The sequence below is a fragment of the Macrotis lagotis genome, chromosome 4 (assembly GCF_037893015.1).
Source record: "Macrotis lagotis isolate mMagLag1 chromosome 4, bilby.v1.9.chrom.fasta, whole genome shotgun sequence".
NCBI lineage: Eukaryota > Metazoa > Chordata > Mammalia > Peramelemorphia > Peramelidae > Macrotis > Macrotis lagotis.
Window position 1 is genome coordinate 244,178,320 of NC_133661.1, and position 12,166 is coordinate 244,190,485.

A 12,166-nucleotide genomic window follows, 5' to 3' on the forward strand; every position below is an offset into this window, starting at 1 on the left:
ATAGATTATGGATCCAGCTGAGATAAAGAATGTCCTGGCCTTGGCCAGGGCCCATCTGTTGCCCTATGCAGCAAGCCACCCATGTAAAATATCCATATTAAAATATCAGCAGGAGGCAAAAAGGGAGTTATGGGGAAAGGAATATGAAGAAAATGGAAAATGGAAGAAAAAGATAGCTATCTTAAATGCTTAGGATTTTCTTGCTGGGTGGGGGAAAAGGCAACAGAGTATGCTAATGCTGCAGTTTTATTAGGTCTCTGATTTACTGTCTCCTCAGCAGCCACTATTGAGATTTGTCACTTTGATGAAAATGCATTGCTGTGAAGGTTTAACATGCTAAAGACCATGAAATGATCTTCTCCAAGAATGATTTCATCCACTTGCCTGGAATTAGCCAGCCTGTCAGTTCATAACACAGGGAGAAGATGCTTTCAAAGACTGAGTGTAAATACAGGGCTCCCAACCCTGAGTACCTGTGGTATTCTCTCACTCATTTCCATTGTCCTCGCTCTGCTTTACTTGTTTCAAGGATAGAAGGAACAAAAAAGAAAAGAAAGAAGAGGGTTGTAAATTCCTTCCCTTGGTTCTTCTTATCTTCTGAATCCCTTGTTTTTGTTGTCATTTCAGTCCAGTCTGATTCTTCATGACCTCAATTGGGGTTTTCTTGGTAAAGATGCTCAATTGGTTTGTCATTTCGTTGTCCAGGTGATGAGGAAACCAGGCAAATAGGATTAAGTAACATATCAGCATCAAAAAATATTTATCTTTTTCTTTTGATTTGGTTTTTGGTTTTTAGGAGTTTTTGTTTTTTGATACTAGACAATAAAGAGACATCATTGTCAAGTAGATAACCTTGAAGACAGGAAGACCTAGGTTCAAATACAGCCTCTCTGACACAGAGGCTGTGTAACATAGGGTCATTCTCTTAGTCTCTCAATGCTCTGGGCAATGCTTGTAAGACTAAACCTTGTGGAAGAGGTGATAAGCTGCATCAGTAGAAGAAATTTCATCACCTGCGAGTGCTCCACACCAATTGAGTCACAGATTCTGTCTCAATCCAAAGTGCAATGATGTGTCTTAGCTCTACTCAGATTTATCAACATCTTTCTCTTTTCAATTTTATTGTTTTTTGAAGTAAGAGATTATAACATCTGTCTTTTGCTAAGTGGCTGATGGGACATTTAAGCCTGAAGTCAGGAAAATGAGTTCAAAATATAGCTTCAGAAACTGACAAATTTGTGTGACCCTGGAAAGGTAGTCTGTTTGCCTCAGTTTCCTCAACTCCAAAATGGGGATAATAACAGCAGCAACTCTCCTTCACCTTCATGTCTCTGGGCCTCAGTTTTCTCATAAATAAAAGTGATTCAAGCCATGCTAGATAAGTCTAACTTTCTAAAATCCCAAGATTACATCACTACCTGATTTTTACTGGACCAGTCTTGAGTTCTATTAAATCTTGAAAATCTACCTTATTTTTTTTTGGTTAGAGTCAACATTTTCTCTGTTCCCAGAGGAACAGGAAAAATATATTCCAATTCCTCACTGATGTCTGTCAATGGTGAAAAATGGAGGGATGCCAACTAGAAAGGATAGAAGAAAAGGAAATGCAAGCTATTTTTTTCTAGTAATAGAAAATATTCTTCAATTTAGTTTCAAAATGGACACATAAAAAGAAAAAGTAAGCAAAACAAAATTGCCCATATGTTAAAACTTGGTTGATATATTCATAAATGCAAGGAACCAATATAATATAGCATCAACAATCTAGAACTCTAAAGGACCCTCTAGAGTTAGATCCCTTACAGCTCTAAATTATTGAACTACACAAACTCCCTCCTTTTAAGAATGGGGAAAACTGAAGTCTAAGGTCTTGCTCAATGTCACCTAAGGATCTGATCCTCTAGTACATAGTACTAGATCCTCCAATTCTTTGCAGTATTACTTCCAAAATCCTTTCCTTGAAATTGGAGATCACCGCATAGCAGTCTATCAATGAAAACTTGCTTGGTAACAGAAAAGAGCTAGTTATGTGACACTTCTCTTCTGAGAAAACCTAATTTAAGGTTCTAAATCTGGAGCATAGGTATCTAGAAAGAAACTCGTGTTTTGTTTTGTTTTTTACTTTGTTCTGTGATTCTGAAGCACTTCTGATCAATAATTTAAAAGCATCTCAACTTATTGTAGACTTAATGGGTAGATGTAGGCTGGCACTTAAGCAGTTTTCAGAAAATGTTGCGATAAAGGTACTGAGTATAAAATAACAGCCACAAGCCAGTCTTTGCCAGCCAACACAGCCAGCAGCAGGTATGAATCTTTTTCTAAGTGGTATAACACACTGCAGGGAATAGAATGCTACTTAACTGGACAGACCTCTGGACAAAACTAGAAAGAGCTCCAAGACACTCCCCTCCCCTTCTCTAAGACCTGAGAGGTCACTCCATGTTGATAGAGAGAGCTACTTTCTTTCTTCCCCACTATGCTCCAAACCTCTTATTAAGTCACTGAATAATTATATTAATAAAACTAGTCATTGATATTTCTATAACCAATTTGAAAGCATACCTGTATTATCATCCCATGGAATCCTGACAACAGGCCTATGAGGCAAATATGACATATATGAATATTCTCATTTTATAGATTAGGAAACTGAGGTCCAATGATTACCAAGTGTTAGAGACAAGATCTGAGTCCAGATCTTTCTAAAAGCATCAGAAGCAGACTTTATTGTGGCAAGATTCCATGCTCCTTCATCATCTATGAATTTTCTACCATATCCTTCTCTCTTAACTCTGCATAGACATCCTCAGTCTCTCCATCCCAGATTGTTACTCAAATCAGGAAAGTTGGCCAACTGACCCGTAGAGCAGGAAGATAGTAGTCATTGATATTAACCATGATGTGAGCTCTGGTTTTGTCTTCTGCTAGCCTATAAAAACTAAACTTGCCCAGATTGGGTCAGTATTTCTAAACTGACTCAGATTATAGAAATGATTGTTTTGTAAGAGAAGTAATAAAGTAAGGAAACTTCATAACAAGGCAGTCAAGTTCAGGGATGTTTGATTGCACGAGTGGTTTCATTGGGAATCCACTTTTATTCCACTGAGTGCTACATGTTTCTCTGAAGAGGATCTTGTGAATTTGAAGCCCCAATAAGTGACTGGTTAGGGTCAGAGCATATACAAAAGGATTTGGGTGTGCCATTGACAAGGATAGAGGAGACACTGCTACCATCCCCATGTATCCCATTCTTCTCATCTTGGCGACAGCTCCAACCTTTAAAGGGATCATGGTGAAGGGACTCCCAGTCAGTGATTGCCCTCCACTACATTCTCCTATCCAATGGTTCATCAATTGCTACCACCTATTCCCTCATCCCTGTGAATCAATTACTGAGGTGAAAAATGTGATGTACTTAAAGTACTTTTTTGAAACTTAAAGTTTTAAAACTTTAATTCATAACTATAATAATAACCAGCAATTATGTAGCACTATTACAGATTTTAATTAGGTTATCTCATTTGATCCTCATATCAACCTTGAGGTCAATGCTATTATTATTCTTATTTTATCAATGAAGAAATTGAGGCTGCCAGTTAAGTTACTTGGTCAGAGTAACACAACTCCTCTTCGATTATTCCTGTTAATAGCCCTATAGTACTACATAACCAGGGACTAGATAACCTTAAAGTCATTCTTGTTTTTTTTGTTTTTTGTTTTGTTTTGTTTTGCTTTTTGCAAGGCAATGGGTTAAATGACTTGGCCAAAGTCACACAGCTAGGTAATTATTAAGTGTCCGAGGCTGGATTTGAACCTGGGTCCACCTGACTTGAGGGCCAGTGCTCTATGTATTATGCCAACTAGCTGCCCCTTGAAGTCATTCTTGATAGTTCCCTAGGAAAACTATGAATTTATAAAATAGGTGATAAAGGTTAGAGACAATAGCTATAGTTGAGATATAGAATAAATCTAACCTACAAGAATATCATATATATTCCCAAAATGTAAACTAGGAAGGAAGGGATCTTAGCAGTCATCTAGACCAACTCACACCCAAAATTAATCCCAGCCATGATATGCTCTAGAAATTGTTCATCTTGTCTCTGCATTAAGACCTTCAGTGAGGTGAACTCCCTTCTAAGGAGGCTCACTCTAGTTTCAAATAGTGCTGATTATTAAAAATATGTTTCATCTCTAGGAAAATATAGGTTTTATATCAAGCCTACATTTGTCCTTTTGCAATTTTATATATATTTGTTCCATCTTCTTTCTTCTGTGGCCAAGCAGAGTAAATTTAATCTCCCTTCAGTGTGGCAGCCTTTCAAATATTTGAAAAAAGTCATCATTCCTCCCTTTGCCCTCCACCCAGTGCTACATCTTGTCTTATCCAGGTTAAACATCCCTAGTTCTTTTAACCTATCTTCATATGATATGGCTTATATGCCCTTCACTGGATTCCCTCCAGTTTTTCAATGCCCTTCTTAAACTGTTGCACTCAAAATTGAATATAACACCTTAGATAGGGCCTAACTAGGGAAAAGTACAGAGGAATTACCATCTCATTCCTAAAAGTTAAGTCTTTCTTAATTCAATCCAAAATCAAATCAATACAATGGAAAAATCAACTAGGTTAGAGCATGTAACAGTTATCTGTTTAATTGGTTTCAATTATGTCTGACTTTTTGTGATCCTATTTGGGATTTTCTTGACAAAGACACTAGAGTGATTTGCCATTTCTTTCTCCAGCTCATTTTATAGATGAGGAAACTGAGGCAGACAGGGTTAAGTAACCTGCCCAGGATCACACAGCTACTAAGTATCTGAGACCAGATTTGAACTCAAGAAGATGACCTTTCCCCACACTCTATCTACTATACCATTTAGCTGCCCCAAAAGCTATCTAGTTTGAGGTAAACCATTATAGCAATTTGCTTTAAATTTAGACCTGCAAACTCATATATATCATTTACCCCATTAGAATATAAGTTCCTTTCCATTTGTTTATATTTTGTTTTATATAGTGATTTGTACACAATAAGAACTTAATAAAGAATTTCTAATTCATTCATTCACTTTAGCTCTAATATTCTGATCCCAGAATTCAATTGAGTTAATTTGCCACAGATGTTAGGTACATAAGTATTGAAGGAAATGCTTTGTTCATGACCCCAGGGCCTCTTGGAGCTGATTACAGTTCCTTGGAAGACATCTGCAGAACAGACAATCTGAAGCCATAATGCTTTTGGGGGAAGACAAAATGAAGAGTTGCTTCCACATAGTGTCCTAATATCTGTGGATCACAGTTTCAACTAAAATGGCAGTAACAATGCCTACAGTTTTTTTATGTCCTTGAATAAGGATCAAAAGACCACCAATAAAATAATTATTTCTGGATCACTGAGACAGATGATGACATCAATAATTTTTTTTGAAGTCATGCTACATCATCCTAGGTATATTCTATAAGCTACAAACTGGTCAAGTCAAAGTGATCAGACAAAATCTGAATCATATGACATACAAGGTCAAATCAATGACTAGTCAACTACTTGTAGCAGATAGGCATAGAGAATAGGCATCCTTGATTGGGGGAACACCTTCATGGAACATATATCCTTAAGAATTACAATAGGCTAGTCAAGTTCAATTGACTTACTGCACAAAAGATCACTGCTGACAGTTGTGTAGACTCAGTATAGTATATTTTCCATACTCAGGATCACTGGGACATAGCAACTCACTGAAATGTCAGTATGTCCATGACCATAATCCAGCTCTTCTCATTTTCTAAGGCAGAGGTAAGAGGTAGGAGCTTATAGCAAGTATGGTATACCTGCTTTTTGATAACAAATGAATCCATATAAATTTTGACTTCCTCTTAGATATTGAGTTAGAGCAGTTCATACCCCAATCTCTGATTTCTCTCCCTCAAGAAATAAAAAGAGTCAACCAAAATCTAGTCGCAAAAAGGACAGACTATCACATTCTCTGTGGGGCAATAGCCCCTATTCCAAAATGACTCACATGTTTCTTTCCCTTCCAATCCAGTAAGATATGGAGAATTATTGGCATCAGGGTCCATAAATAGGAGGTGGAACAAGAAAAGCACACAAGTGACAAATGATGTAACCCAAAGAAAAAATGCTTATGTCCATGGTCATAATTCCCCTACAAAACTGAGGTCAATGAAGAAAATATTTCCAATAAGAATTTCCATTTTCTTTGTTTATTAAACCAGGAGCCTCTATTTTTGCTTACCAGTTTATTCAGAATATAATATCAATCATAGTGCAGGGGGGAAAAAGAAATTGAGGCAGTCACCTAGGATTTGCAGTGTATAGATCAAAATGTCTTATATTTGCTAAGCTCCTTGTTATTTGGCCCAGAATGGATACATCTTGGCTGCACTGTAGCGGCAATAATTGTCTCTCATATATCCCCAATCAGGCTCCTTTTAATGACTAGTCAGAAGTGACAATGTAAAAATGTGCAGTGACTTTCCACTATATTTGGGAAATTTTGGATTGACTCCCATTGGTTTGCCCTTGAAGAAAGTGATCTTGAAGGCACCTTGCTGCTGCAGGCTATGCTACCTGCTGCCTGTCCCCAGAAATCCTAGTGCAAGAGAGAGGTACAGAGATCCAAAGAGAAAGATGAAAGAAGCCTGCAGTGACCTTCAGTTTTCCCATCATCTTCACAGGAGGAGAAGCAATCTAACTAGTACCATAACTGTTTAGTTAGTGCATCTCTGAAGACAAGGAACCTTCCTATCTCCTGAATGAGTCACTACTTTACCAGAAATAAACCAAATCATAGAGAGATCCGAAGAAATGCTAGCAATTTAGCAGATTAACCAGCTCCAAGCCATCTACTTAAACTCCAGGTCATTTCCTCCTCCCCTAATTAGTTCTTTGCTTTTATTATTTCAATTAAACCAATGAAATATTTAAATTTCTTAATCTTTTCTACAACTTTCTTCCATACTACCTACCCTTTAAACTAACAAGATTTACCATCTCTTATAGTACAGGTATTACCCAATGACATCTGGGAAACTTCTGTAGTATTCATAGAAAATCAATTAACCAATAAATATTTAATGAACCAATCACCTTCTATGTGGTAGGCATTATGCTAGGGATATAAAAAGAGGCAAAAAAACAGTCCCTGTTCTCAAGGAGCTTACAATTTAATGGACTCAAATAATTGAGTTTAAAGCCACGTCTTCATCCTCACCTGCAAATCTAGTACTCAAGCCTACTCATCAATGATCCTTTATTATTTCCCTTCAAAACTACTCTCCTTCCTCTATTCTTCTAGAATTTGTAGCCTGTAACACAAAATTTAATGCTTATATTGTCCATAGTTTCATATATGTCTTCCCTCTCCATCTAAAGCTAGATTGTAAACTATGGGAAGACAGGAATTATGCCTCCCTATTTTTGGACTGTTTATTTTAAATCCTTAATATGTAATACAGGTAGGCTTAAAAATGCCTACACTATTGTTTTACCATAACATGACTCATGGGTCATAATCTCCTTTCTCTCAGATTAACTTCAGATTCTCTCATTGGATGAATCCAAATCTTGCTTGCAGGTAAGAGTTTTCATGCTTAAACCTGAGAAAATTCATGTCTTCTTCAGTAATTTTCTAATTCAGTCTGATTCAAGGAGTCTGGATAGAAACCATGTGGCTCTAAAGGCTCAATTTTGGCCAATTTCTTCCATCTGTCCTGATATCCAGTGTGTTAGCGGCCTACTGTTAGTAGATTTTAGATTTTTTTGTGCTTTGTGATAAGATTTTTTAAAAATCACAACTTTGAGAGAAGATAGCATTCATCCCCAAATTTCCCTTTCTGACATCTCTTCACAGCAAATCCAAGAATTCAGAAATTAGAAGGAAGATACCTTTGAAGTCTGGTACTGAGAATATCAGAAAAATCTCATATCCAAGAGAAAGGAGATTTTGATTTCTAAACTTAATGACATTTAAGGGTTAATAGCACAGTATAGGACAGCAACCAACTAATTTAGCAAATCATTTGCCACGGGGAGACTCACCCCTCTCACATGTTCTCCCCCAATAGCCAGTGCCAGTGCAGTCACAGATGAAGCGGTTCCATCCATCCTTGCAAACAGCATTATTTTTGCAGGGGTAGCTGTCGCACTGCTTTGTGCTGAGCCTGGAGCAGGAAGACTTGACCCCTGCGGCATTCTGCACCTCTGCTAGCTGCCGAATGTTCTTGCTCCGACCGTCGATGAACAAGTCTCGAATGCAGCCCACGTAGCCATAATTCAGCATGGCAGTCCACAGTTCTGTAGGGAGGATGAGCCCAGCACGGTTCTCTGGCAGTCCACCCAGGTACATATCCCCCTCCAGGTCCAAGATCTCACTCTCACCGCTGGCTGTGAATGGGGTACGTCTGCTGTTCACTGATATGGTACCTAAGACAGGAAAGAAAAAGAGTTAGCAGCCTGGAGGGCAGCTCAGGTATATCAGACATTCAGTTAGTTAAACAAAAGGTACCAGGCAGGTGAGACCCTGCAGACTAGATCTTGGCTTGCCAGAAAAGGAAAAACATACAATGAGAATAAGTAGGAAGGTTACTCTTCATGGCACTGTTTCAAACCTTTGGTAGCTGGAACAGGGTACACCAAGTAGGAGCTGTGAGAAAACTCAGGGACCTGTTACCACACACAAAAAAATTCTGCATACTTCCTAAGTCATTTTGTCAGCAGTTTCATCTTCAAACAAAAGGTCAACTAACTTCTTTTTATAATACCCAAATTTAGCAAATGACCCACTCTCCTTATGAAAATAAAAGTTTCCTTCTGATTGATTACTTTAGGAATCAGTTGAGATGTAATAAAATATCAATTATAACCAGTCTCTAGATAAGGATTTCTTCCTCTACAGTCCTTCCTCCTCTGAGAATAACTATTATTATTTACTTATTAAATATTACAGTGTAAGAAACTGTCTAATTTTTAACTTCTATCAGATACCAAAATGCCCAAAGGATGGGAAAAATTTCAGAGCAAAGGTTCTTAGCCTTTTTTTCTTTTTGGTGTCATGATAGATCTTTTCAGTCTGGTGAAACCTATGGACTGCTTCTCAGAATAATACTTTTAAATATATAAGAAAAATATATAAAATTGCACAGGAAACAATATATTGAAATATAATTACCAAAATAGTTCTAAAAAAACAAATTCATGGATTCAAACATCAAACCACAAATTCCTTGGAATGATTAGTTGATCCCAAATTCAAATGTTCACTGGAACATTTTTATATTTATATTTTTTATACCCTTAGAAAAAGAATCCCAGGATTTTTCTCCTGTGTGTTTTCATCTCGCTTCCTCATGGTCCATGATGCCAGCTGAGGTTGTAAGCACAATGAACCCAAACTGACGGGATAGTAGCAGATTATTCTGCCACTTTTCCAGATCTTTTAATTGAACATCAAATCTGGGGCTGATTATGCCACACTTGTTTAATATGACTGTGAGGTTCACAAATTTTTCCTGCTCTATGAACATCAATGATCTCAAATTCGCCAATGTAACCATGCCTCATCATCGCAGTTAAGAACTGGATGATTACTTTAGAGCATGGCCTAATGAGAACCTAGTGTTTTCCTCACTATTCTGAATTGTTGATGCTTTTAAGAGCATCTGCCAGGACATTCATGTGCACCATGGTGGCAGTGCTGCAAGATACTGGAAAGAGAGCTGGACCTATGATTTCACTGGCAAAGGGAATTCCACAAATGAAAGGTCCCATTTCTTTTGCATATTAGTAGTACCTGCTTTTCAATTTACAGTCTTTGAAAGTTGTCTGGGACATTGAGAAAATAAGTGACTTATCTAGGGTCACATAGTCAATGCATCTCACAGGTGATGGAGTTTGAACCCCAGATCTTCCCAACTCTAAGGCTATCTACTTTACCATGCTATTAATAGTGCTTTTATTTTCATGAAAACACCATGTATTCATGGAACCAGAGAATCTTATAGTTGAGAGCAAACCCAGGGTTAATAAACATGTGTAAGTCACTGTGCTAAGCAGGAATGGTGTTGGAATGAAGACATGAGAAAAGCAAAAATATCCCATGCCTGACCTGAAGGAGCTCATATTCTAATGGTAGAAATAACATGGTGATAATTCTACTTAAAACAGGGTTCTTCCAAGAGCCATTTAGATAGGATCATTTGTCTGCTACATTTGGTCAAACATTTAATTAATTCACTCTTTTTAAATTTTTTAAAATTTTATTTTTAGAATTTTTATTTAAGGGGCAATGAGGTTAAGTGACTTGCTCAAGGTCACATAACTAGACAATTATTAAAAGGTTGGATTTGAACGCAGGTCCTTCTGACTCCAGAGCTGGTGCTTTGTACCACCTAGCTGCCCAATTAATTCACTCTTAAAAGGCTCTAAGATTTATGAGTTTCGAGTCCTGCATGCAATTCCTGTGGCAGTACCAGACCAACTGGTTCACCAGTAGGACATTTCTCACCCCTGACTTAAAAGTTACATTCTAAATGAAAGATAATGTGAGAGTGAAGGTTAGAATACTCTACACTATATACTTAACAAGTATTAACCTAGACTTTTTCTTGAAAATCTGAGTGAAATCCTAGTACCTCCTAATGCTAGTTCTGTTTGGAAATTACTTTTGTTGCTACTCTTGGTTGTTCACAAAATACTTGTTGACTGAAAAATTTTACATCTTTCTCTCTTTACCTTCTTCCCATGCTCCACATGTTTTGTGGTCAAAGAGAATAATTCTGATTCTTGAAACAGCTACCATATCCTCCCTAAGTTCTCTCTCCTATTCTTTCAGTGGGTTCCCATGTGGCATGATCTTAAGAACTTTCACCATCTCAGTTGTCCTCAGATTTATTAATGGATGTGGTACTTAGAACTGAATGCATAAAAATGTTCTAAACCAAGTAATATATAGAAGTACTATTAACTCCCTTATTAAATATCTCCTAACATTGTCTAAGATCGTATTAGTTTTTATGATGTCGCATCACATTATTGATTCTTACTGAAAATGCAGTTTATTAAAATGCCCAGATTTTTTCAAAGGAAATTCTTTTTTATTTTTATTTTTATTTTTTAGTCTTTGCAAGGCAATGGGGTTAAGTGACTTGCCCAAGACCACACAGCTGGGTAATTGTTAAGTGTCTGAGAACAGATTTGAACTCAGGTACTCCTGACTCCAGGGCTGGTGCTCTATCCACTTCACCACCTAGTCGCCCCTATCAAAGGAACTTCTAACCCCTTTTCCAATTTTATACTTGTGAATTAGAGTTTTGCTAAACCAAATGTGCATTCCCATTAAATTTTACCTTATATTATCCAACCCAACATTCCAGTCTGAATATATCTTGTAGGTATGGATATAGATATTGATGCCAATATATATATTTGCATATTTATAAAGCATATACAAATTTATCTATTTATATGTATATACTTATATGTATTGATATAATTTATAAGTATAAAACCAAAACAAATATAACTATAACAACAAAAATATATGTCTATCCTTTGGATCCTGACTCTATCATATAATATTACAGTGGATAGGATGCTGGACTTGGATCAAGGAATATCTGAGTTCAAGTCCTACCCAACACTAACTAGCTGTGTGATCCACTGCATGTCACTTAACCTCTGTCTCACTTTCTTTGACTAAAAATAGGAATATTAATGGCACTTACCTCATAGAGTTGTTGGGAGAATCAAATGAAATAATATTTGTAAAGCATTTAGCACAGTCCCTAGATCATAGTAAGTGATTAAAAAACTCTTGTCCCCTTTGCTTTTTATTCTGCTTTTTGAAATCAGTAGACTTTATTAACATGCCATCTCTGCCTTTATCCAAATAGCTTATACAAATGTTCAACAACATGGAGAAGACACCTAAGGCACTCCACTACAGACCCTTCTGCAAGTTGACATTGTTCTTTTGTCCCTCACCCAGTTCCAAAGCCATCAAACTATGATGTTGGGACAGCCTCCATTTCTCCATTTTGTTCCCAAAAAATATATTGAAAGGCTTTATAACTTGCTTTGTCAAAATCCATGAAAATGATATGTTCAACCTTTCCCCTCTTCACATTGTTTAGGAACCCTTTCAG

At 37.0% G+C, this 12,166-nt stretch overlaps 1 protein-coding gene across 2 annotated transcripts in view; it reads right to left on the minus strand.

Annotated features, from left to right (window-relative positions):
- Positions 1-12,166, minus strand: part of NRXN3 (neurexin 3) — a 1,564,316-nt gene that overhangs the window by 861,246 nt on the left and 690,904 nt on the right. For both annotated transcript variants that reach the window (XM_074235619.1, XM_074235620.1), the window contains one exon: positions 8,064-8,447. In XM_074235619.1, coding sequence (XP_074091720.1) covers positions 8,064-8,447 — 384 coding nt within the window. The remainder of the gene's footprint in view (positions 1-8,063; positions 8,448-12,166) is intronic.